This window comes from Glycine max, chromosome 17, assembly GCF_000004515.6.
Source record: "Glycine max cultivar Williams 82 chromosome 17, Glycine_max_v4.0, whole genome shotgun sequence".
NCBI classification, from domain to species: Eukaryota; Viridiplantae; Streptophyta; class Magnoliopsida; order Fabales; family Fabaceae; genus Glycine; species Glycine max.
The window spans coordinates 36,624,348-36,651,360 of record NC_038253.2 but is presented as its reverse complement, the minus strand read 5'-3'; the positions used below and the strand labels follow the sequence as shown (position 1 = coordinate 36,651,360).

The following is a 27,013-nucleotide window of genomic DNA, read 5'->3' as shown; positions in this document are numbered from 1 at the left end:
CTTGAGACTCTCAACTTTACTGATTTTAGCACTTGTGTAGACTGCATAAAGGGAAAGTAGACTAACAAGATAAAGAAAAATGCTAAGAGAAGTTCAGAAATATTAGAAATTATACATACTGACATTTGTTGTCCCGATATGGACTCACATAGCCAAAAATATTTTATCTTTTTCATAGACGATTGCTCACGATACATGTATCTTTACTAGCTTAATAATAAATATGAAGCGTCGGATGCCTTTAAGGTTTTCAAGGCAGAAGTAGAGAAACAATGTGGAAAATAAATAAAGAATGTGAGATCAAATAGAGGAGGCGAATTTTACAGCAAATACACTAAAAATGGACAAGCATCTAGTCCTTTTGCAAAGTTTCTTCAAGAGCATGGTATTGTGGCCTAATACACCATGCCTAGCTCGCCTAATAAAAATGGTGTGGCTAAAAGAAGAAATCGAACATTGATGGACATGATAAGAAGTATGCTTAGCAATTCCAAACTTCCTCGTTCATTATGAAATGAGGCTCTTAAGACAATTGCATACATACTAAATCGGGTACCAACAAAGGCGGTCCCTAAAACCTTATTTGAATTATTGAAAGGTTGGAAGCCAAGTTTAAAAGATGTGCGTGTTTGGGGTTGCCCAACTAAAGTTAGGATTTATAATCCAAATGAAAAGAAGCTGGACCCAAGGACCATTAGTTCATATTTCATTGGTATGCTGAAAGGTCTAAGGGGTATAGATTTTCCTGTCCAACTCATTGCACTAGAATTGTTAAGTCAAGAAATGCAAAGTTTCTAGAAAATGATGTGGCTAGTCGGAGTGATTTAACTCAAGGTATTGGTCTTGAGGAAAATCAATGTGAAGGAGCAATTCCTACATCAAGTTATAAGCTAGTGGTTTTTGGCGATACTCACCAAAATTGTGTAACACAAGCTCCACATCAAGTTGATCATATCCTAGAAGTTGAACAACATCAAACACAAAATGTTGAGCAACCTATTGAAAAACATCAAACACAAGAGGTTGAACAACCTATTGAACAACAACCAGAAGGTGTGAATGTAACATTGAGAAGATCAACTAGAATAAAGAAACCTACAATTCCTAGTGATTATGAAGTGTATTTACAAGAGTCTCAATATGACTTTGGAGTTAAAAATGATGTTATGGTATGATGCTATGAAAGATGAATTGGAATCTATGGCAAATAATAAAGTATGAGATCTTGTTGAGTTGCCTAATGGGATAAAGCCTATTAGATGTAAATGGATTTTCAAAACCAAGAAGGATTCAGTAGGTAACATTGACAGACACAAGGCCTGGTTGGTTGCCAAAGGATTCACTCAAAGGGAAGGAGTTGACTACAAAGAAACTTTTTCTCCTATATCCATGAAAGATTCCTTACACATCATAATGACATTAGTTGTTCATTTTGACTTGGAATTACATCAAATGGTGACTTAGAAGAAGAAGTTTATATGACATAAGTGGAAGGTTTTTCCTCTAGTGATGGGGCAAGAAATAAATATATGAACTAAAACAAACATCACGTCAATGGTATTTGAAATTCCATAGTGTCATCTCATCATTTGGTTTTGTTGAGAACAATATGGATAGATGCATATACCACAAGGTCAGTGGGAGTAAAACAATATTTTTAGTCTTATATGTGGATGATATACTTCTTGCAACCAATGATTTTGGGATGTTACATGAAGTGAAACAATTCTTTTCTAAGAATTTTGACATGAAGGATATGGGTGAGGCAGCATATGTCGTTGGCATAGAGATCCATAGAAACCAATCTCAAGGGATTCTCGGCTTGTCTCAAAAGGCCTATATTAATAAAGTTCTAGAAAGATTTTGCACTACTAAAAAAGGGGTTTTTAACGACGGTTAAAATACCTTTTTAACAACGATTTTCAACCGTCATTGAATTAGACGACGTTAAAAACCAAAGATAATGAACGATGATTGTTGTCTTAATCATCGTAGAAAATTGAAAGTTTGTAAGACGGTTAATAATTCATAACCGTCTTAGAAAGTAAGGATTCTAAGACGGTTAATTATTAATAACCGTCTTAGAATATATGCATCAAAAGCCTTTCTAAGACAATTATTTTTTATAAATAACCGTCTTAGAATCCTTACTTTCTAAGACAGTTATAAGAAATAACCGTCTTAGAAACAATACATTTTAAATGCTAATTAATTGTACAACCCAAACAAATAAAATGCCAATATTAATTGTACAACCGAAATAAATTAAATGTCAATATTAGTTGTACAAGCATATGTTGTGCTACACACTACCCCAAACAAATTAAAAACCTTAAAGCATATACATACAAATTAGCTAGGTATAATTTTAATTGTACAAGCCAAACAAATTAAAAACTTTAAAGCATGCTATGCTACATACTAACACAACTTTATATGAAAAGTCTAACAATATTATATGAAAGTAAAAGGCATACTTTTTTTGGTGAAAAAAATAGGGAATATGGTGGCTACTCCATTCAGTGACTAAAGCAACACAAATCAAACATAAATTAAAACATTAGAAGCATGTTCTAAACGTTACCTACTGAACCAAACTCATTGGAACACGGTAGTAAAATGGCATATTTTTAAAAATATTATGCATTGGATGTAGATTGAGAACTTTTTAGAATACCTTAAGTAGCTTGGTCCTAATAAATTAAGGAAAAAAGTAGTAATGCAGGGGCATTTAGGCTAACCTGGATCAGTTAGCCATCCAAATGGTAGCATGTCCAAATCAGGCCAAGGTTTTCCCTTTAAACCTTTTCCTCCTATTAAATTAGATGCAGCAAAATCTCTGAAAGAGTGAAAGATAAATCAAAGATGTAGATAATTTGAAGGTAGAGTAGCAGAAGGTGGAAGGGCACATATTTTGATATCAAACATATGAAGGATTTAATTAATGACCTTGCTATATTAAAATGTGTTAACTACATTACTAACCATCTTACCCATTTGTGGTGTTGCACTGTTATTAACCATCTTAGCCATTTGTGGTGTTGCACTGACTCCAGGAGATAGAGAAAGTACAATGGGTTTGTTAAGTCCATTGAGAATTTGCATAGATGGTAACTCAAATGGTGAATAAGTTTTCCAACTTACACTACAAAACTAGAGAAGAGATTATTTACCAGATTTGTTTTCAAGAGCTAAAACAAAAACAAAGTCAGACAAAGATAGCTGAAATGCATCCGACAAAGATAACATGAGTATGCTTCATGTGGACAGACATCTATAATTCCCTCAAACTTCAACATTGAAGCGTGCTGAGAAAAATCAAGCGTGTTTTGAGAACAAAATATCATGTGAATCAGCCAACTAATAAAGCATTTAAAAATCTGAATGGAATTGAATAAAACTTGCTTGATACTCAATTTCTAAAATTTTAGAAGTATCTAAACAAAGTTTAGATCAACAGTTTAGGACACAACTTATCCTCAACAAAGTTTAGATCAACAGTTTAGATCACCAATTTCCTTATATTAAGATTTCCGCAAGGTCCACGATGGTTTTAGCAACATTGTCACCCTCAATAAGCTTTATCTCCACCTTAACCTGTTCAATTTCAATATATATATATATATATAGAGTAAGGTCACTCACTAGCTATCATTGGAATCTACTTTCAATCAATTCATAAAAGCCTATTATATATATCCTAAAGAACCCATCTTAATTATATGTAATGCTTTCCAAGCGAGGATTTCTTTACCTTCGAATCAACGCAGAGGTCAATGAACTTTTGAAGGAGCAATTTTCTCTTGCCTTTCTCCTGTGTCAGATGCATGTTAACATACTCTACATTTACGTGGCTCCTTGGAATTTTCCCGATTGTTGTTAAACACCAAAACATTATAATATTATAATATAATGCACAAAGAAATTAAAGAGTACCTTATCAAAATGTTGCTCACCTATGAATACACCATCTAATAATTAAGATGGCCGAAATAAGAAGTATTATTATTATTATTATTATTATTATTATTATTATTATTATTATTATTATTATTATTATTATTATTATTATTATCTCTAAGAAATACTTATAGTAACAAATAATAAATGTGATAAATTATTTGTAATCAACTAGGAGTGTTTTAATTTTTTGAAATAAAAATAGAATGTAATTATTTAATATAAATAATTTAAAATATAATTTTTTTTAAAATGAACTCAAACATGGATTGAGATCAAGTTACTTCAGCTACAACTTTTAAATAAGGGGATATCCTAGTTAGTCGTTAGTATTCTGGTAGTGAGAATAGTAACTCTCTATTTGGAGGCATAAACATTCACAGAATGTGTCCAGCTCAATTACTTGAATCTCCGAGAGCAATTTCATAACCCAATAGCTTTATAAAGTACAAGCTGTTTTGAAGGGAATGTTTAAATAAATAACTTAAATAAAATACTTATTAATAAATTCATATTATATAAAATTTTAAATCATAAATATGATATAAAATGTATTAAAACAATACTAAAATGGGTGTTTGCTCTGATGTTGTGGACAGTATATCCGATGTATCTGACAATACATTCAGCAGGACTAGTGGATCTTCACATTGGGACCATTTAGAAAATATATATTATGGAAGACAACTTAGCAGTAAGGTATCAAAATTCTTTAGCTAATTTTACTTTTAAAAATTAAAATCATTTTTAAAATTTTAAAAAATGAGCAGCTTTAGTTATCAAATTTCAACCATTACAAGTAGTTTCAAATTGGGTCTGTGATTTAGCAGTATTGTATGCACCAGCCGCAGTAAGGATAGCAGCAAATGCCCAGATGACAGCAATGCAGAGAAGTAAAGCAAACCTCTCAAGTACTTGAAGAATAGCATGATGAAGCCGCTTCAAATACTGCCAGGCCATACAAAAAAAAAGTCATATTTGTATTATAGGAAAAAAAAAACTCTTGAGATGAAGCCGCATGTGAAGTAAGATTTCTTGGATCCATGATCTTTTTGGAATTCATATTTGAGATGAAAGAATGGCATCAATGGCTTGTCTCACTTGAGAAATGTCAGGGGCTTTTCCACCTAGGACTGGCCAAAATTCATCAGCTGCCAACACCTTCACAATGAACAAGTAGAGAACAATGATGTCACATGTGAGATTCCAATTCAAATTAAGCCATGAAAAACTATCTTTTTTAATCCGATATCACTAAAGTGTTTTACGAAATCAATAAAAAAAAAACTTTTTTTTTATATATTTTGATGTAGAGCAACGAAACAGCCAACTAAACAATACAAACAATGAAATGGAGCCAGAACTAAACAATACAAACAATATCCGGTGGCTCTTTGGTTCTTAAATTGGATTAAGGCCTTTAAATTAAAAAAGAATAGTATATAAATTAATGCAAATTTTAGTAAATTAATTATATTATGTATAAAACTAACTTTAAGATTAATTTCATGTATTATTAGTGTTAATCAATTACTAGAAACCATCTTAAATATGAATTTTATTTGAGAGTTGTTTCACAAAAATACATTTATACCATATAGCATTTTTCATATCAACATAATATCATGCGATAACAGCATAAGAGGATATGATATCATGTCATACCAGCATAACACCAACTCCATCTGCTACTTTGCAACCAGACATAAAAAATGGTGTTTTGTGATCCTTGTGAACCTACAGAACACGATTTTCTTAAAAGTCATAAGAATTAATAACCAATAATTTGGTGGATAGAAAGTATATAAAATCAGTCTAAGAAATAAATTGATACAGCTTGTATTAGAACAGAGGGGTCACAAAATAAAATGCACAAAGTAAACTGCTAAAATTTAGTATATTGTGAAGAAATAACTTTTTAATGCATTATAAGAGCATTCATAATTCACGTGTGTTCTTTTCTTGCTGCTAATGCATCTCACTGTTTTTATCCTGTTAAACAATTCTCCATATGAAAGAAATTGTTCAAACCAAATAAGACCTGGTAGGTTCATCTTAAATTTTTTAGCAATTATGAATACTGATTGCACCTCTGTTTTTATTCCAAGTGCCAATGACACCGCAGCAGCTATTATCAATATTATGAGAGTCAGATCTTGTCAAGCTTCCCATAGAAACCTCTGAAACAATCACAAATCACAATTAGTTCATCAATTATAATTTCAGAAAAATTTATATGTAGAATGATGAAGTCATTAGGAATATACCCAGAAACTTCTTCCTTTTTCCGAGGATATGTATTAGTTCCAAATGCATTTTTCCTTTTTAACAGATGAGCATCATCTCCACTAATACCTTTATCCGGATTAGATTTTATTAAATTTGATAAGCCTCTAATCTGAACAAGATATCACTAAATTGTATTAGCAAATCAAATCACTTCAACATTTCTATAAGCAACCAAACAACATGTTGAAGACTTGCCCCTCCATATTGATGTAAAGCAGAAATATTCTGATCCGTAGACATTGAAACAAGTTGTTCGAGCCCAATATCATAGTCACCAACTGGAGTTGGGGGTGACACTGCTGTACTTATCACTGGATGATTCAAAATATAAATTGAAAGACCATAAAAAGAAACTCAAAATGCAGATTGCAATTAAAAAAGTAATAACCATTGACCACAATCAGTCATGTGCAATTGGTATTATTACAGTTAACAAAAAAACAAAGCTTGTACATTCCAAAAGCCGATTAATTAATTGAAGGCTACTGCCAAGATTCATGCTACAGAATACAGATTGATTTATAAACAATATATAATGAAATCCAAATAGGACTAGAAACTGAAAAGCGATTCACATTAATTGCAACAGCTCAAAAGGAGAGTATGACTTTCGCCAGTTAAAATTTCTAAATTGCATATCCACCTAAGGTTATCAAACACATCAGAAAATTTTAATGAAGTTACAGAAAATCAAATAATTTAATTATTTTCCTGACCATTATCAATAGTCTGCTACTAGATCCTTTTGTGATACAGTACCTTAAAACCAACAGCATCAATGCCAAACTATTTCTTTTTTTTTAGATTTTGAGCCAATAGTTGACCACTCCGGTTAATTTCTCTTAACATCTATATTTACACTACAAACTCACCATTGCCACAAATATGTGATTTGTTAATTATGTGTTAAAGTGGTAGTAGGATAATGCTTAATAAAATTGTTATTTCCTAAGCTCATGGTAAGCAAAGATGACAATCATCAGAATCATTAAAAGATGAGAAGAAGAAAAATTAATAAGTGTACCTAGCTCACGTTCACCGGCCAATCTGAAAAGCAGTGCTGCCTAATAAAACAATAAACGGTGGATTAGGAAAGTAAAAGATAGTTAGAAACAATTAATCAGGGAACACGTTTGTCATTACTCTTATGACTTGTGCATGGGCTCTAATCAAGTGTTTCTTTTGCTCTTTCTCTTCTTCCTTTCTCAAGTCCAAAGTATATCTAAAACGCCTGGATGCATTGAGCACGAGTGCTGCTTGCTGTACATGGGTGAAACTTCAGTTAGATGCCTTGCAAAAAGCATACATACCGCTACACTAATGCACCTCGTCAAAATTACACTGGCTAAAGTCACAATCCAGATATATTAAAATAATGGTAAAACTGGCACCAATTAGCTTAAAGAAGAGATGAATCAGTAGTTTTGAATATGAATTAAATCTGAAAACTAACCCCTTCGGCCCGCACCACAGAAGCATCTTAGAATTTTCATGCTTTCCATTTTTTTAATAGGTCTGATCTTCTATTTCTATGCCCGGTATAAGCATGCATTTGCAGGTTGTTAAACAAGAGATAGATAACAAGGCTGTGATGGGTTCAGTGAACTGTGGTTCTTTATTTCCAAGCAAGGATCAGTTTTCTGCCTTTAATTTTTATACATCAAATATGTAGAAATATCCAACAAATATGAAGGAGCTAATAACAAAATTTTCTTAAGGAGCTAATAACAATTATGAAACAGAAAAAGAATGGTACGAAAATAAAAAATAAAAAAAAGAACTAATTTATAGTGAATAATAAAGAAGCGAGGTACCCACAATCAAACATCGAGACATTGAAAACTGCTCTTGGCCAGGTAATGCTCCGCCAATTCATCGGGTATCTAAATGAACAAAGGGGGTTGATTAAATATTGTAACATGGGGAAGAAGAAAAGCGAAATAAAATAAAAATAAAGGAAGATGAAGGGAAAGTAGGTTACATACAGTGGAAGTATAATTCATTAAAGAAGCGAGGAAATCAGATAGAATAGAATCTTCATCGTTCCTTCCATCACTTGATTGCGGGTTCTGGTTCATCTTTCCAATCACTACTACTCAATGCTTCTGAAAGTTGCTCAGTGAATCACTGTTTTTAGCTATAATCTGATGAATCATTTAGCTGCTCGCCATCTACCATCAGTATTGGCACCTTCTGATACTCAGACCATTTGATTTCTTTCTTACTGAGAGGGTTAACCTCCACAACTTTGTAAGGTATATCGTAGTAGTTCAAAAATGTTGGTAAAGCATGTAAAAAAATTAATAACAAAAGAGAACAAAGATGCTGCAAAATTTCAATGGATAAACTATAGTAATAAAAGAGAGAAAAAATATAGTAAAAAAATCAATAACAAACGAGAACAAAAATGCTGAGAAAGACACATCTTTGACTTTGTTGCAGAAATAGCAAGCCTCAAACTCAAACTGGTAGAGAACAACATCGTTCGGGATAGCCTCTGGTGGTGGGGGCTCCTAGGCGAGGACTTCCTAACAGACCAGAGCCCCAACGACGCCAAGGGACGCGACAACGAAAGGCCTAGAAGTGATGAGAAGCGGCGACGAACGGACCTAGAAGCTGTTAGAATATGGGACGTGATTATGCCTTTTTTCTATGGAAGGATATGGTAGAAATGGATGACAGAAATGATGGGAGTAGGAAGAGGATGAGTTTTTAAAAAATTGACATCTTAACTTGAATTGTGCTTATTAGCTTCTTTACTTACATTACATGGCTTGCTACAACTTATGCCTTTATATAGGTTACATAGGTGATTTCTACACACTTCTATACTACTTAGTCCTAGAGTCTTCTAGACTCATTTATCATCTACCATCCATCTCTATAATGTTTTAGGTTCTTCTATGACTTTAGATAATAAGATATTTTTCTACATCCATTAAGAAGTTTCTACACTCTACAACATCTTCATAGGTGTAGAACTCTCTAGATAATGGACCACCAATTATACATCTACACTTTTCTAGATTAATCTTCAATAGAAGCGAGGAGAAGCGACAGTGGTGACAACAAGAGGCGGCGGTAGTGCTGCCGTAGAGCGCAACCACTCTCACTTTGGCGTTGGTGTAGATCTGGGAATAGGATGGTTTGTTTCTAGAGACAGAGAAGAGAAAGAGGCAGAGAGAGGAAAGAAGCACGACCAGTGCACTGCCCGATGCAAGAGAGAGAAAGTGGGAGAATAAATGACCAGCTGCCTGATGAGAGAGAAATTAAAGAAAGAAAAAAAGTGTAAATATGCATCATTCAACGACGGGTTTTCAAATAACCATATTTAAATTCACAATTTTAAGACGGTTATTTGAAAACCGTTTTCGTTATTAGTAAATTTATTACAATATTGCCACCAGATTTTTTTTAAAACGGTTTTTGATCAACCATCATGGTTGACGCGTCGTAATAAATGCTTTTTTTAGTAGTGCTGGATGAAAGATTGTTCACCCAACATGGCACCTATTGTGAAAGGTGATAGATTCAATTTGAATCAATGTCCTAAAAATGAGCTTGAAAGGGAACAAATGAGAAACGTTTCATATGTTTTCGTTGTAAGAAGCCTTATGTATGCGCAGGTGTGTACAAGACCTGACATTACCTTTGTGGTTGGAATGCTTGGGAGATATCAAAGTAATCTAGGAATAGAGCACTGGACAGCTACAAAGAAAGTGGTAAGATATCTTCAAGAAACCAAAGATTATAAGCTTATATATCAAAGATCTGACAATTTAGAAGTTGTTGGCTATTCAGACTCATATTTTGTTGGTTGCGTTGACTCTCGCAGGTCAACAGCTGAATACATCTTCATGATGGCTAATGGAGCAATATCTTGGAGAAGTGCAAAACAATCATTAGTTGCCACCTCTACCATGGAGGTTGAGTTTATTTCATTATTTGAAGTGACATCACAGGGTATTTAGTTAAAAAGTTTCATGGTCGGTTTACAAGTGATTGATTATGTTCCAAGACCGTTAAAGATATATTGTGATAATTCAGTTGATTTTTTTCTGGCTAAAAACAATAGAAGTGAAAGTCGAAGCAAACACATCGACATTAAGTATTTAGCTATGAGGGAACGTGTCAAAGCAAATGAAATCATCATTGAAAACATCAGTACTGAACTAATGATTGCAAATCCATTGACAAAAGGCATGCAAACAAAGTCATTTAAGGATCATGTTAAGAGTATAAGACTTGATTCTATCATATAAAGTTCCTTTATGTAGTAAAACTTTAGTTATTTGTTTGTCTTCTCATTTTGTTGTATACATTTTTGTTGAGAAAGACGTGTAATTTGGACTCAATAAATATTGAACATGTTGATTCAGTTAAATTGTTGCTTTTACTAAGAGTGATTATATTGTAATACATGGAAGGTAATAATCATTTTTAGAAAACCTACTGCCATGATTCATGTGGTTAGCATCTTGGGTGTGAGCATAAAATTATCAGTGTTGTAGATATCATAAAGTGTGAGAAACATTGGACAAAGTGGGAGAATGTTAGTTTTTATTTTGAAATCAAATTAAAGTGATCCTAATTTTTCTCATTCACTTTTTCTTCTCAACCACTTGACTTGGTCATATTTGGTAACGACATTTCAATTTTAATTATAAAGTTGTTAAGAGAATATTTGCATCCTGATATTATAGAATCAATTTTTATGATGGATAGAATCTGATCTATATAAATAGCATAGAGTCCCTAGTCTAAACACAAAAAATAATACTCATTCCATCTGAGTGATTGTGTTAAAGCCTATAGAAGCATTCTTTGCAATAGATGAGTGTTGTCAAATTCATATGCTAAATTATGGAAAGAGCTATGGCTAGAGGTTAGTAACATAATTAAATTACATACACTATTATGTTGTTTTGGTGTACAAAATTTTATCATCCAACTCAAGACCCACCCATGTGGCAACAGGTTGCATGACATACTTGATATGATAGTTGGATTGAACCGGCTGGTGGATGTATTGGTTCCCAGTTGAACTAGCTTGTTTGATCTATTTTTTAAAACTATGCTCTCACATATATGTATATGTGATGCCCTAGTATCTTACATTTAATTAGTCATTATTTGTATCTTGATATATATCCATGTTGTATTCAATTTTCATAAGAAACCAATGCTTCATGCACGCAATGTAGGATGTTACACTTAGATTAATTTTACACCTTTTGTTTCAAAATAATTGATGTTTAAAATTTCTTTCACATAGATTAAGAACAACAATAAACAAATTACTTTTGAAATAATTTTATTAAAGTGTCCTTACTCTTCATAAATGCATTACTTGTAACCGGCAATGGTAGTTGAAAAATTGAGAGGCACAATACTCAACAACCATTGGATTAATGTAATTTATTAGGAAAAATTTTAAATAAAAGTTTTAATAGCTCATTAAAAACTATAAACATAAGTCAATATAAAACTTTTTTAATGCTAAAAGATCAATTTTTATGGAACTAAAGGAGTATCCCCTCTGGTTTCGAATATAAAAAACAAAATTTCATATATTTTAGTCCCAAATAAAAGTAAATTTCAACTAATTTAACTATATTTAAGAGACAGTATCTAAAATAACATTAATATAATTGAGATTCTATTTCCAATAACTCATTTTTTTATATCAATTTTCAATGAAAGATAGTTTGAGAAAAAACTTATATTCTTAGCGAGATTAACAAAATTAAACCTTAACTAATTTTCTTAATTAATTAGTATGATTTTTTTTATAATTGAGATCAGAGAGAGTACTTGGTAACAAGTTGCTGAGTACACTCTTCATATTGTGGCATGTTGGATTTGATTATTTCTTGCACTTAATTTCAATAATAATTTTTATTTTCATATCAAAAGAAAATTATTATTATTATTATTATTTTATCTAAAATGAATTATAAAATCATAATCTTCCAAAGTAAAGCTTTCAGTTTTTTTTTTTAATTCAAGCTTTTGATTAATTAACATGGCAAACGTCAACATGCAAGATGAAGGAAAGCAAGAACATGCTGACATCCTCATCTTCGATTCGTGAATGCATTGGGCGATCTAATTAATCTTCCACTACAAGCAATGCAACTGTTACGAGTTGGGTTATTTACTCTAGTTTTTATGAGGTTGTGATTTCCTTTTCAGTTTAAACCAATTAAGCACCTTGCATGTGAAGCTTTTGCAATAGCCTTGATGGTGAGTTAAACAAGTTTGTCAAATTGTTAGAAGTGGACAATGGTCAGAGTTAGTTTCAACAGTTACTATATGCTAGTGGGGTTAATTACCATTGCTAAAATAAGAAGAAACTTATTGGTTTGTGGAGTTAATTCTTTTTTTAGGCTTAACATCTTCATCTTCGCCTGTAATTACATAAGCATTAGATACCTTTTGTTAATTTGTAAATCACTTCGGTTAAAATAACTACCATTAGATCTTAAATAATAATTCTCATATTGATTTCAGCATAATTTGAAAATTTTCCTTTATAAAAAATAACAAATTAATTTTTAAAAAAATAGTAAAAATACATTGATTTCTTCTTTTCATAAACTACCTGTATGAACCATTGGGTAAGTACGTTGATAAACATGTCCTAATCAGTCACACGAAAAATTTATTATAACTATTAAAAATATTATTTTAAAATTAAATACTTATGGTAACTATTAAAAAATAGGACAAACTCATATTTTTCCAGAAAATTCCATAATATAATATTATATTTGTTTAATATAAATATGAACTAATAGTGCCTTGGGCAGTCACATCATTTCTCCAAGCAGTTTATCCTTGTCACTGATTCTTCAATTCAATTCACTGAATATTATACTTTCTTTGCCATCATTCTCTCTCACCGACACCTTCTTTTAACTTCAATTCTCTTTCTCCAGCAAAATTCTGAAGCTCTCGCTTCTTATCCTCACAGCAGTCTCACTCTCTCCACATTTTGCTTCCCTATGTACGGTGTGTTTTGTTTTTTTCTTTCCTCTCTGACATTCAGTTCATATAGTTTTCCCCTTTGGTTTCAAAAACAACTGTTGTTGATGCCTTATAAATTCTTTTGCGCTGTTCAAAACGCGAGATCGGAAACGGTGCATGGTTCTGATTACGCTCTAGGTTTTTGTTCTGTTCGTGTTAGCAAAATTAACAGGAATCTTGAAGAGTTTTCCGGATTGCACACCAGTTCAACAAGATTCCTCGAATCAGCACTGGGACGTTGTTATGGATTGTCATTTTTCCTTTTCTTTCTTTGTTGTTTTGTAGATTTGTTCATATCCCTGTGTTTTGCTGGTTTTGAATTGTTTTAAGTGGTTTGTTGCTGTTGTTTTTCGTTTTCTGTTGTGGTATTAATGTTTGTGGTGCATGTTGTTGTTTTGTTGCTAGAGTTTATCTGCAATTGAAATGAATAAGTTTTTATGTTCTTTCGTTGTTTACAATTATGTAGAGTATGTTAGTGTGCATATCTAATTGTGTATTTGCTGTTTTGTTTCAAGATTTTTTCTTGCTACAGTTTATCTGAAATTGAAAAGTAGAAATTTCGTTTGTTTCGTTGTTTAATTTTGTGAAGAGTACACTGTATGTGTATCAAATTGTGCATTTATCTGGTGGATTTTGTGGTTTCACTTGCTACATTTGCTGTTGTATTTAGGCATTATTACTTTGTCTATTTGAACGGATTATCCTAAATGACCTATCCTTATTGTTTTTTCTCCTTATTTCACTTGCATTATTGAGAAGAAATGGATAATGATCCTATTTTATATGGGAAAGGAAATAATTGCAGAAATCTATTTTGAAATAATTAAGGAAAGTTGGAAAATTTTACTAATATTATTATTACTTAAGATTTTTCTATAGATATGGGTTCAAGTATGTATTTGGTACGATATGATACGGTATAAATGTGAAGAAAAAATGAGTTTGAATAAAAATGGTTGCTGCCATATGATTCACATGTCTTTGCCTATGATATGGATATGAGATCAATTTTTTAGTAAAGTGAAAATCTATTTTTTTTTTTTTGTAAAATAATGTGTTTGATCTGGGATAAAGCAAAGTGACTTATAGTTTGTTCTTTCAGTGGGTCTTAGAGATTTCTCAAGATTCATGCACAAGTATTCTGCACCTAGTTCAATCATTATAAAGCAATACTCGAAACGTATATTTTGAATAAGGGTTTTCACTATACTGCACTATTTTTTAAACCACACCTTTTTTTGAAGCAAAACGTTTGAAGGCCATTACAATTGCCACGAAAAGCAATATTAAGTGCCGGTAAAATATTGTAGTCATTCCTCAAAAAAAAAAATTCACTGACATTACTGTCATTCCTATGATGCATTTAACGAATGCCCGAGAAGTCAAGCATATGCATTTATTCAGTTTATAAATGTTGCAAGCGTGTGGGCTATTAAACTATTCTTTTGGTGAGAAAAAAAATACTATAGGGTAACTAATTTTATCTCTGGACTTGCGTATCTGTGAGTTGATACATGTGTTTCAGATTAAAAGTTAACTTTCTATGTTAGTTTTGGTTTATTTGTAGGATTTTGGTTGATATTATGAACTGATGTAGTGTTCTTTGTTCTTGTTTGTGCAAATCTTTTTAGCAGAACATGAGTAGCTCCGATGGACTTCGTGCAAGATTAAATGGTAGACGCCAACCTCAGGAGCAAAATGAGAAAATAGATAGAAGGGATTTTGTAAGTTACTTTCTTTCCTCTTTGCGTTAACAGTTTTAATTTGATTTGAAGTCAAACTTTTTTCCTTGTCATATGTTTCCTAAAGTATGTTTGCATCTTTGGCATTATTGCATTGTGGGACTTGCTCAGTGGGTGATTGATAGTTAATTATATTTTGCTTCAACCCCTATTTTATTTCTAGTCCAACTTGATATGTTTTCAATAAATTTTAAAGAAAAATTATAATTCTTTGACATACTATTTATCCCCTTAACTTTTTGTTTGGTTATTATGGATTAATTTGGTTGATTCTATCTATTTAATTAGCAAAACATGGGAGGCATGGTTGAGGATATATCATCGTAGAAGATCCTGTCGCAGCAAGCTAAATTCTAATTTAGTTAAGTCACATGGTGAATCTAATATTTTGCCTAAAAAAACGGGGATCGGGAAGCCTCAGGAAAGAAAAGAGAAAATTGATAGAAAAGATACTGTAAGTTACGTTCTTCCCTTTTTGCGTTGACCTTTTTAATTTGGTTTAAGTTATACTTTTTTAGTTGTCATATTCTTCCTAAATTTTGTTTGTATCTTTGGCATGTAGCATTGTGGGCAATGCTCAGTGTGGGTGATTGATAGTTAATGTTATTTTACAGTAACCCAAAAAACCAACTCTGGGCTTCCATTCAAACTTGATATATCCTTCATAAATTTTAAAGAAATTTTCAAATCTTTTAAATACTGATATCCTTAACTTTTTGCTAGCTAGTAAGAAAGGATATGGTGCTCTTTCTTGTTGCTTATGTGAAAAATCTTCTTTCTACTCCTTCAAACTTTTTCAATATGGTCACAAAGCTTTTTCATTTTTTTTATTCATTTTTAATATGCCTTCTCTTTTTAATTTATCGATTACCTTGATAAATCTCATGTTTGTCATGAATGAATGAGTGCAAATGGAAGAGAGAAAAATGGAGAAAATGAAAAAATGGAAGAGAGAAAGATGGGAAAAGGTAAAACTAATTAATATTGGAGTAATGCTCAAATGAGCAAAACTCTCTCATTACATAAATACATTGTACCTTATATAATTGATACTAGTAACTAACTTGTAACTAACTAAACTAATCTATATCTCTAATATCCCCCTCCCACGCAAGCTGGAAGTTGGAGAAGATATACATCAACATTAAAGGAAATGAGAATAAAATCTGAAAAATTGGAATATAGCTAAACATGTCAAAAATACATCGGCCAAAACAAAAATATAGAAACAAATCAAAATGTAGGTGCAACCATGGTACATAGCTTCTAGAAATCTTCTACCAACATCGGTTTTCTCAATCTTCTTCCAAGGGTCCAAAGCAAGCATCAAATATCTCAACCATCAAGCGAAATTAACAACAAGGCCATTTGGCAGAAGCTCAAATCATCAAAGCATGAAACTATCAAAGCTTAACCACTAAACAGAAACTATACCTCAAAAGTTTAACCACTTGATAGAAGCAACAAGGCTTAACCATCAAGAGCAAATAGCAAAACAATAATTCAATGCTTACCCATCCATGGCAAAAGCTTAAACAATACTTAATCACCATGGACAAAAACTTACATCAACAAAATAGAAGAATCACAAAATTTGTCTTCAATGAGGACTTTTCACAAATACTTTGTGAACCAACAGCAATCAAGGCTTAACCACTCATGGCAGAAGCTAAAACAATACTTAACTATCATGGACAGAAGCAAACAAATGAACAATGCTTAACCACCACACATGCAAGAGCTAAAATCATCAAAACAGGCCCAATATCAATGAAACAATAAAAAGATTAATCACCAAACAGTTGGTGTGCACCTTTTTGAAATAGTGCAGAACTTCAAACAATAGTCAATACCTTCAAAATCTTCAAAAACATTTAATCAAACACCCTGTAGGCAAAGGAAAATTGGGTAGTGCTAGACATGGAGAGAATCTCGAGGTTCTATTTTTGATAATGGAAATGCTAGTGGTGCTGATTCTACAGCGGTAACAAGATCATTTGTTGAACAACATGAAGGTCCAGAGAAATCAACAACAAACAAACACAATGCTTGATTCTGCAGTGGCGAGAACCGACATGAGCAGAGGAGAGGCACAGAACGGTGGTCTTCAGGGTTTTTTGTCATCTATGTTCTCGACTCTCGACAGTGTTTTTGGGGTCAACATTTCAAGAACCGCATCAAAGTGTTTTTAAGGCTTCCAGATTGGAACAACAACAACAACCCATCAATATTGGTGGTGAGAATAAGCAGAAAAACATGGGTGGTGAAGGAAGAAACAAAAGGGTGCTGTAGGATATTGGGAATATTCTATCTTGCAAGATTTCGATTAATGCTTCTGGCCAGTCTAAAGGCCATGGTTTTGTGCAGTTTAAGAGTGAAGAATCTATAGGATTCAGTGACTGAGAAACGCTGAAAAAATTATGCGTGGAGGGTGACATTGCTCTGATACCATGATAAATCTCATGTTTGCCATGAATGAATGAGTGCAAATGGAAGAAAGAAAAATGAAGAAAATGGAAAAGTGGAAGAAAGAAAGATAGAAAAAGGTAAAACTCATTAATATTGGAGTAATGCTTAAATGAGCAAAACTCTCTCATTATATGAATACATTGTGTCTTATATAATTGATGCTAGTAACTTACTAAACTAATCTATATCTCTAATATAGCTTTCTAATTCTTTTGATTTACAAAACTTCCCTTAATATTTTTCCCCACTTTAAGTCCCTACTCTTTTACAAAGATGTATTGTTCTTAAGTTCCACCTATATATTGCCTCATTTTTATGAGTGAGAACGTAAGTTTTTTATTAAGTTCCCCAAGTCCTCTTTTATGATAACAACTAGACTTTGTATATATTCCCCTTTCTTCTTATATTTCTTCTTAGGCTTTCACAATTATTTTTAGTATCTCATTTTCCTAGCTCTTATTTCCATTTTCTTTTCATCATGGTAGCCACCAAGTGAACAATTGTTTCTCGAAAATGTTGGTTCATAAGCCAATTTTGCATTGGTTAAGCCTACAAGTGACAACCTAGATATGGCTTGGGAATGGAATTCCCTAAAAGATATAAGCAACAAACGGACCCTAACTTATGATTTTTGCCTAAAGACAACAAATGGTGGAATAACCCAAGCTAAAAAGCATCAGATAGGGTTCAAAGGAGATGTTAGTGCTTGCAAAAATATCCCACCTTCAATTAAGCTCAAAATTAAAAAGGCTTACGAAAAAAAGAAGGCTGGAAAAAGAAAATGATGATGATGAGGTGGAAGCGGCAGAAGAAATTAACATAAGGGCTGGAAAAAGTGGTGCCAAGAGAAGTATTACAAAAGGCTCTATGAATATGAATACGCTTAAAATCCTTGAACTATCAAACAAACTCACTCTCGGAATGGCCAAGAGAAAAACAAGTATAAGGGATAATGTAGTATTAAAAAGCTAGGGCTAAAGCTAATCAATACATTGCCCAATTCATCCATGCATTATGAAATTCCTTTCAAGGTTGCCCGCTCTAAAGGCTTCAAGATGATGATTGAAGCTGTTGGAGATTACAATCAACAATTGAATCCTCCTACACAAGAAATGAACAAGCCACATGATGATCAGATAAAGCAAACTCAACATGGAGAGACGATTGAAGATGAACAGGTTGTTGAGCCGTCGTTGACGTAGACTTGTGGAGGAAAAGAAGGAGGAAAAACATGAAGAGAACCTCGTTGAAGAGGAAAAGAAGGAAAAGAAGGAGGAAAAACATGAAGAGAACCCCAAGCCCAAGCCCAAGATCACTAAGAAGTATGCAAGGAAAAGGAGGAGGGTTAATGCACTTGCCCTAGTATAGGAAAATGAAATTCCTTAGTTCAAGTTGGCATTAATTAGTAGTGACAATAGCTAGGGAATTTGAGTTGGTTGTGCAGAGAGAAAATATTAGTGGAGGAAATAATAGGTTGGAATTTGGAATTAGGGCCTTGGGAGAGATTAGGCCTCTTGAACACCTAGAGTTTTCTATTTTAATTTGTCTTTTTACCATTAGCTTTTATTGTAAAAACATATATACCCATGTCAGGGGTTAAATCCTTTGATTAAGCTTGCTTATATACCGTCTCGCAGTTCTTTTCCTTGTAATTTGTGTGGTTCCTTTTAGAAATGAAAATAGTGATTCTATTCAAGGAATCACTTGTCATATTATTGCAACACACGCACTCTGCCACAAGATGTCGAGTATGGAGAGGGTTGAATAAGCATGTGACACTTTATACTTATCAAAATAATTAGTTCATGAAAGACATTAAATGTTACATTTAATTTAATGCTTGAATGACCTTTTTTTTTTGTCAAGAGCTTGATGGATGCTAGTGAGTTTGTTTCACAAATCACTTTCTTGTATCCTTTATTCCATGCTAGAGTTAAACTATTGTAGATACCTAGCAGCTCCGCATGCAATGAAGGTGTTAACTGTCTAACTCACTAACTGAGAAATGTTTGACAAGATGTGTTGGCCAAGCAACGAAAGTGTTAAGTGTCTGACCCCCTAACTCAATCTCTTGAATGGGTACAAGAATGGGAGCATCTGCATCTCTAACTTCTTCAACACCAACCTTGACTTGATCATTGCGCAAAGGGATGTTGTGAACGGTTGTCAACCCCTGATAAAGTCTTCCTAAGGCAACCAAGCGGGGAGGATTTTCTTCGACGTACAACCCGCATTTGTCTAAGTCACCCGTGTCTGGGTCGCTCCCTGAGGGATCAACATAACTCTCCTTTATGCTGATACAAGCAACTGAAGGACCAACCTCAGGCTCAGGAGGCAGTGCGAGTCCCTGTAATTGCATCTACAATTGAAACTGAGAATGCATCTGGTTGAAGGACAACATTAGTTGTCAAGTCACTTTTTCTATGATCGACTCTTCCAGTTGGTCCCTGATTTTTTGCGTCAACTACTCCAGGTCTTTGGGAGTCATGGGTGAAGACGTGCAGAAGGTCCTTAGAGCCGGTCCAAAGTATTGTTTGATCGTGACACTGGCTTCAACAACACGCACACAACCAAGGTGCTCTGGTCGCCCAATGGCAGCAGTCAGTACATCCTGACATCCATGGACAACAAAGGAATCCTATGAGGCCTGCTCCTCTAAGGAATCCTGTAATGAACACATTTATTGGTTTAATCAATCAACCAATAAATATAAATAACTGAAATTGACAATTGAAAGTGACTTACAATCTTGTCAACAATTTCTCACTACTAAAAAAATGAGTTTTAATATCGCCCTATTAACATCGGTTATTTGAAAACCGATGTTGTAAGTGTTTAACGACATCGGTTTTCAAATAACTAATGTTAATATAAACTTTTTTTTAAATTATTTATATATTTTAAAAAAATCATATATTGCGTTATTAATTATATTTTAATTAAAAAAAATATAATAATTAATAAACAATAATAAATTCAAAAGGTAAGCATTTAAAAATTAAACTAAATTTTTAAAATGAATTTCGTAATTTTAATTTTATTATTTCATGATTATCATTTAAATATAACACATATTTATATAAATTATTTTATATTAGTTAATTTGAAAAAAAAAATTGTTTTTAATAATAGAGTTTAACTTTTATAGAATGTTGATAAAAATAATTATATCGTAAAAAAATTAAAATTTATTATTAATATATTTTTATTTAATTATTATATTTGAAAAAAATGATATTTTTATTATTTTTAAACAAATTTTTCAGAACAAAAATAAAAATATTTTCATGAGACACGAAAATTATATTTTAAGTCTTCAAATATAGAGTTAATTATAATCCACATGTAATTTATTTTTATTATATTTGTCATTTTTTTATTATTTTTAACTTCATTTGTTAATTATGTGAATTTTTTGTTAATAAATTTAATAAAAAAATTATTTAGGAAACAAGAAACAAAGAAAAAGAATTATATTTAAATAGTGATGAATATTTTTTGTCAAAAGTTATTTTAATACTCAATTAAATATATATTTTTTTAGATTTACTTAATAAAACTTTAAATTTTAATTCACGAACTAAGTTTCAGAACATGAATAGTATATTAGGTCTCGTAACCACGACACACTCAAATTTAGTATGATTATCATTTATGAAATGATTATCACCGAGTTCTTATTATAAAAAATTCATCCTTATTAATATTTAATATTGTATTAAAACTTAAATTTAAAATCACTAGTTAAATTAAAACAATCTTATCAATTTATTTATATACTTAGTAGCAAACAAAAATTGTTACAATTTTTTTATAATATCAATTAATTGAAAAATATTTTGATATAATTTTTAATATAATTATTACAGAAATTTACGATACTATAACTTATTGTCAAAAAAGTCATAGAATGTATGCATACATTATTTATTTGATTAAAACGTATTTTTTGTTCATCTATTTTTTAAAATTCATGATTTTAGTTTTTCTATTATTTAATTTATTGATTTATTGCTAGCTGCGTGAAGTGCACCTAGCTAACGGGTTGATATGAATTTTATTAAACTTGGGGAATATACTATTGGGATTTGAAATGTTACAAATGCTTGTTTGATATTTGAAATTAATCATAAAATTGAAATTAGATTTATTAATTTAAATTTATATAGTTGAAACTTGAAAGTCTTTAAAAATCAAAATTATAATTTAATATCACGATTTTATCAATTAATAAAAAAATATTAATTTTAATTATCTAGCTGAAAGTCTTTAAAATCAAAGTTATAATTTAATATCATGATTTATCAAATAATAAAATAATTTTTTCACGTTCTTTCTAATTCTTACTTATGTTTGTTTCAGATTATCAAGAATTGATTTTGAAGAAATATATATTACATTAAAAATTCTTGTAAACATTTTACTAATGTTTTAAAAAGTTTTTAAAATTTAAAAAAGGTTATCCTATATTAGGTTCAGTTGGGTCTACGTAAAATCAGACCCAAAACCAATTATAAAAATCATGGTGTCCAATTTCTATTACCTAAACCCACTTTAACTAGATTTTTGTCAAACCAAATTCTTAAATTGGGCCTATACGTCATTTCTCCTGTAAAACCCTAAACCCTCATCAAATTGGTCCCACAATTACTGCAAGAGTAGTATTCACAAATTCAAATTTAATACCTCTCCTCGAAGAACTCAGATCACTACCACCACTCTCTTCGCCAGATCTTACTTCCAGGTGCGCTTCTTTTTCCCCCCTCTTCTGTTGTCTTTTACGGTTTTTAGAATTCATTTTTATACATTACTCTGCCATTTGCATTAATTTAATTTTTGTTTGGTGTTCTCCGTAATTCATGAAAATGTCACATGTTTTCTTAATTGTAATTCATGAAAATGTCACATGTTTTCTTAATTGTGGAGCATTTTGGGGATATCCCCTCCCTGGTTGCTTATACGTCGCTTGAGGTGATTATTAGGAGAAAAGCACGTGTGTGTTTTTCTTGCTTATTGTTTATTTTATTTTTCCAACAATTTGGGGTGTATGAATGAAAATGCCTCTATAATAGGAGATTCAAGTTGACTAACGGTTGAAATTCTGGAGTTATATGGGAAAAGGAAAAATTGATGCGACTGACGTGTTTAGATTGTGACAAAATGTATCCACATGATTTATAACAATATATAGTTAAATTGTTTTTAAGAGTAGTAGAAATAGAAATTACGTTAATAATAATATATAGTTAAATTGTTTTTATTGGAGTTGCAATTATTTTTATAAAATATAATTGGAAAATCTACGTTAAGCCCAAGCTTAATAATATTTATAGTTAAATTACGTTAATAATATTTATAGTTAAATTACGTTAAGTTGATAAGTTGTAAAGGAAAGTCTACTTTTTTTTTTTCAGGCACGTTAAGCCCAAGCTACTTAACTTTAGCTAAAAATAATAATAAATTATTGGAAAAAGGATGATTTTGCTGAATTGATACAAATAGACTTTTGTTGCGTATAGAAGAAGTTTGAATTGAAAAATTCTTTCTTCAACAAAAAGTTCCCTTCCCAATTCCTCCATCTCTCTTTCACAAAAAAAGTTCTTCTCACCGCAAACTTTCGTTCCTTAGCAATTCGAAGAATGGTAGTATGATTTATGTTCAAATACTTTTTACTTGATTGATCCATTAATTTGTTTTATCTTAACTCTTCTAGTTTCTGAAGCTAAAACAAAAACTAAAGATCATTTTCAGCAATAAAAATAATTGAAACTTAATAGAATGAAAGATGAATTTTTTTATAGATAATAGCTGAAACCTTGTGCGCAGACTATGGTGGATAGGATTTTCTTGCTATCTTCGAATGGGCTAGTCACTTGTTTATTAAAGTTTGCATGTTGGTAGGAAGGTGATAAATTTCAGATGGTGCAGAATTGTGATATGGTTGCTATTAATTGGATTTCTCTTAGCACCTAGCATTTTGCTTGAGAGAATGAGTGGGGCAGGCTCATGGTGAGTGTCTTTCAAACTGACTTGGCAGCGGGCTCACCTTAGCTTCCAAGTGCTTTTTTAGGAATAAATGGTACGGCTTGAAAGTGATTTTAAAAAAGAATGCAATATGGATCCCTGTAAATTCGATTGGTTTTGAAAGGACAAGGAAAAAGATAATATTAGGAATTCAAGACTGAAACTATTTCTATGTAATGTGACGAAATAGTTAAACTATTGTGTGATTGAAACTAATGAATGCTTGCAGTGATCCTGAAATTATGTTGCTCTATTTGTGGATTTTTCCATAAATGATTTTTCCATAAATTATGTTAGCCACGTAAGTAAGAGTTTGGGTGCAAACAACACTGTATCCTTCTTTACAAAAGCACAAGACCAAAAAAGTACAATGCAAAACAGTGGGGTTACCCTAAGGGCTGAATCTCAACACTTCGCTAGTGTACATGATGACAATCCTTGTGTAGCTTTCATCCCTTACTTTGGTTTCATTGAAGAAATTTGGGAGCTTAACTATGTCAAATTCAATGTCTGTGTTTTCAAATGTAAGTGGGTTGACAGTAATACCGATGTGCGGACCGATGATGTGGGATTTACGTTGGTGGATCTTAACAAACTCGCTTACCAGAATGATCCTTTCATTATGGCAGAACAAGCGAAACAAGTATTTTATATCGAAGACCCTTGTGATCAAAGGTGGTCAGTGGTTTTACATGGGAAAACAATAGGTGTCAATGTTGAAGATGATTATTCATACATTGATACTTATGTTAGTCCTTTGTCCACACAACTGTCACCTAATGTCGTTAGAGAAGAAACTGACGATGTTCATGCTAATAGTAATGATCACGATGAAAGAGAATTAATTAACATCGTCTAATGTAATTTTTTTTTATTTTGTACTTAATTTCAATTCATTTAATTACATTCATACGCATTTATATTTTTATAACATATTGAATTAATGTTTTTTTTTGTTTACAGCCAAATGGCTACACAGCCAAACTCTCCTCCGCCTCCTCCTCCTTCTATTGGTGTAGCATCGCATTCGTCGTCACCACCATTGAAGCGGACTAGAAAGGCCTCATGCCTAAGATCATTGGTGACTAGACCAGTTGGGGCAGAGAGACCCCTTGTCCATGTGGATCCTGTTACTGGCAAAGCAGACGGTCCCCACAACAAGAAATTTAGAACATATTTAGGGATCGTTACTCGTGATAAGGTGGATGTCACATACGAAAATTGGAAGCATGTCCCTATTACTCAGAAGGATTTGATATGGGAGGATATTCAGGTATCATGTATTATTTCATGTTCCATATTGTTTGTTAGCCAAATATTTGAATTTAGTATTCATAAAACCTAATTTACTCTTTGTTAGGCTGAATTTGATATCCCTGAAGCATCTGATTTAAGGACAAAAAAAATACTTCAGACTGTGGGGGAGCAGTGGAGACAGTTTAAGTCTGATTTGATGTCGAAATGGGCACTTGCAGCTGACAAGGATAGTGTCGATGACACTGTATGCAAAATGTACGGCATTAGCAAGGAGAAATGGGCCCAATTTTGTCAGAGCCGTAGAGACCCTTCATGGGAGGTAACTAATTTGTGATTTTCATTTTTTTTTTAACTTTAAATGAACTTATTATAATACATTGTAATCATGAGTTTCATTAATGTTTCATTTTTACAGAATGTGTGAAAAAAAAGCACAAGCCGTCCAAAAACAAAACACTGCCCCTCACGTGATGTCTCGTGGGGATTATGAATATTTAGAAAAAAAGTTGATGGATGAGAAGAGAAAGAAAAAACTAGAGGAAGCTACTCAATCCAGAAGCACTGACACCGTCATTGATCCTCCATCTCCCATCAAACGACACATGAAGTGAAAGCTAGCCTGCACCAAGAAAACTGGTGACATGACATTTGAAGCAGCAAATGAAATTGTTGACAAGATTGTAAGTCACTTTCAATTCATAATTGTAATTATTTTTTTTTATTGTGTGATTAAGTATAGAATAAATGTGTTCTTCACAGGATGCGCTTGAGGAGCAGGCCTCACAGGGTTCCTTTGTTACCCATGGACGTCATGATATGCTGACTGCTGCCATTGGGCGACCAGAACACCCTAGTCGTGTGCGTGTTGTAGGAGCCGGTATAACCATCAAACAATACTTTGGATCAGCTTCAAGGACCTCCTTCATTGCTCCCGAATACCTGCAACAGTTCACGCAACAAATCAAGGACCAACTAGAGGATTCAATCACAGAAAAAGTCACTCGACGACTAATGTTATCCCTCAGCCAAATGCAATCACAGGGACTCGCACTGCCTGCTGAACTTGATGTTGGTCCTTCAGCTGCTCGTGTCAGCACAAAGGAGAGTTGTGTTGATCCCTCAGGGAACAATCCAAACACCGGTGACTCATACAAATGCAGGTTGTATATTGAAGAATATCCTTCTCGCCTGGTTGCCCTAGGAAGAATTTATGAGGGATCCACAACCATTCACAACATTCCTTTGCTGCATGATCAAGTCAAGGTTGGTGTTGAGGAGATTAGAGAAGCAGATGCTCCCATTCCTGTACCCACTAAAGAGGTTAAGGTCATGGGACAGGCTCTTAACACATTCCTTGCTTGGCTGACACATCTTGTCAAGCGTTTATTAGAACAGGTATTTTAGTGTCATTAAATGCTTATTTTTTCAATTAAAATGTTTATTGTGATTAAATTATGTCAATTAATTATGTTGGATAAACAAGGAGCTGTGAGACCCGCGAAACCTGCAGATAGGCTAGATGATGAGGTTGATGATCCGCTATATCTAATAACATTGACCATCCCACAGCTGTTTTTGAAGCCATTGCTGGTTATGTGGGATGCTACCTTGTTTAGTCTGTTTAATGAAAACTTCCCCTTGTACATAAAGCATGAAGATCTGTCTGAAATTGCACACGATGGTCAATGTCTCAGCATATCTGTTATATAGTTGTGGATTCTGTAAGTCAATTTAGATTATTGTTAATTACCTAATTTATTGTTTTACCTTCATGCATAATTTACTTTGTGTTAACAACAATAGGCATATGACTGAGACAAGTATGCAAGCCGGGAATATCGATGTGTATGGATTCCTCGAGCCACAGTCTATCCAGAGATCTGGCCAATCACAATTTGAATCAGAAAATTACATTAAGAATTGGATGCAAAATTCAAAACCGGATGTGTACCTAGGAGCCTACCTGAATGAGTAACTTAAACTCAACAAATGAATTTAAATAATGTATAATAGTATAATAACCTATATTGGTCTCCACTGCAGTGCACATTGGCAAATGGTAGTCATTTTGCCTAAGGAAAATGTTGTCATTTGGTTTTGTTCGTTGCATAATAAGCCAGACAACTACCTCAAAGGCATAATTAATAGGTCAGTGTTGTTTTTCAATACATTTGCATTAGCATTAGTCAAGTAAATCAAAATTTTAAATGTACAATAAGAATCTATGTTTGTATTCAATAGTG

General features: G+C 32.5%; 2 protein-coding genes across 4 annotated transcripts; one reads left to right on the top strand and one right to left on the bottom strand.

Annotated features, from left to right (window-relative positions):
• Positions 1-6,396: 6,396 nt before the first annotated feature.
• LOC102662984 (calcium-transporting ATPase 9, plasma membrane-type) lies at positions 6,397-8,851 on the bottom strand. The gene is made up of 5 exons (XM_014769468.3): positions 8,235-8,851; positions 8,068-8,132; positions 7,393-7,509; positions 7,274-7,313; positions 6,397-6,560 (listed from the first exon to the last, which is right to left on the bottom strand). Exons 2-5 carry the CDS (start codon positions 8,083-8,085, stop codon positions 6,397-6,399), a joined length of 339 nt encoding a protein of 112 aa, XP_014624954.1. The 5' UTR covers positions 8,086-8,132; positions 8,235-8,851.
• A 4,243-nt stretch (positions 8,852-13,094) lies between these two features.
• On the top strand, positions 13,095-26,389 carry LOC102662059 (putative transposase). 3 transcript variants are annotated; one of them, XM_026126329.2, is made up of 8 exons: positions 13,095-13,258; positions 14,913-15,002; positions 15,309-15,474; positions 24,477-24,786; positions 24,874-25,089; positions 25,186-25,450; positions 25,530-26,165; positions 26,254-26,389. In XM_026126329.2, exons 3-6 carry the CDS (start codon positions 15,392-15,394, stop codon positions 25,192-25,194), a joined length of 618 nt encoding a protein of 205 aa, XP_025982114.1. In that variant the 5' UTR covers positions 13,095-13,258; positions 14,913-15,002; positions 15,309-15,391; the 3' UTR covers positions 25,195-25,450; positions 25,530-26,165; positions 26,254-26,389. The 3 variants fall into 3 exon arrangements, with proteins under 3 accessions (XP_025982114.1, XP_025982115.1, XP_025982116.1); XM_026126330.2 differs by having other exon boundaries at positions 13,095-13,263; XM_026126331.2 differs by lacking the exons at positions 13,095-13,258; positions 14,913-15,002; positions 15,309-15,474 and adding an exon at positions 20,977-22,233.
• Positions 26,390-27,013: the final 624 nt, after the last annotated feature.

What these genes read in the sequence shown, in the direction of transcription:
- LOC102662059 (XM_026126329.2), top strand. Translation starts at nt 15,392, where the DNA reads ATGGTGAATCTAATATTTTGCCTAAAAAAACGGGGATCGGGAAGCCTC. An exon ending in AAATTGATAGAAAAGATACT is followed by an intron (nt 15,475 to 24,476) that starts GTAAGTTACGTT and finishes TTTTGTTTACAG; the next exon opens with CCAAATGGCTACACAGCCAA. An exon ending in TGATATGGGAGGATATTCAG is followed by an intron (nt 24,787 to 24,873) that starts GTATCATGTATT and finishes ACTCTTTGTTAG; the next exon opens with GCTGAATTTGATATCCCTGA.
- LOC102662984 (XM_014769468.3), bottom strand. An exon ending in CCCATGCACAAGTCATAAGA is followed by an intron (nt 7,314 to 7,392) that starts GTAATGACAAAC and finishes TTGTTTTATTAG; the next exon opens with GCAGCACTGCTTTTCAGATT. An exon ending in GGCCGGTGAACGTGAGCTAG is followed by an intron (nt 6,561 to 7,273) that starts GTACACTTATTA and finishes TGAATCATCCAG; the next exon opens with TGATAAGTACAGCAGTGTCA.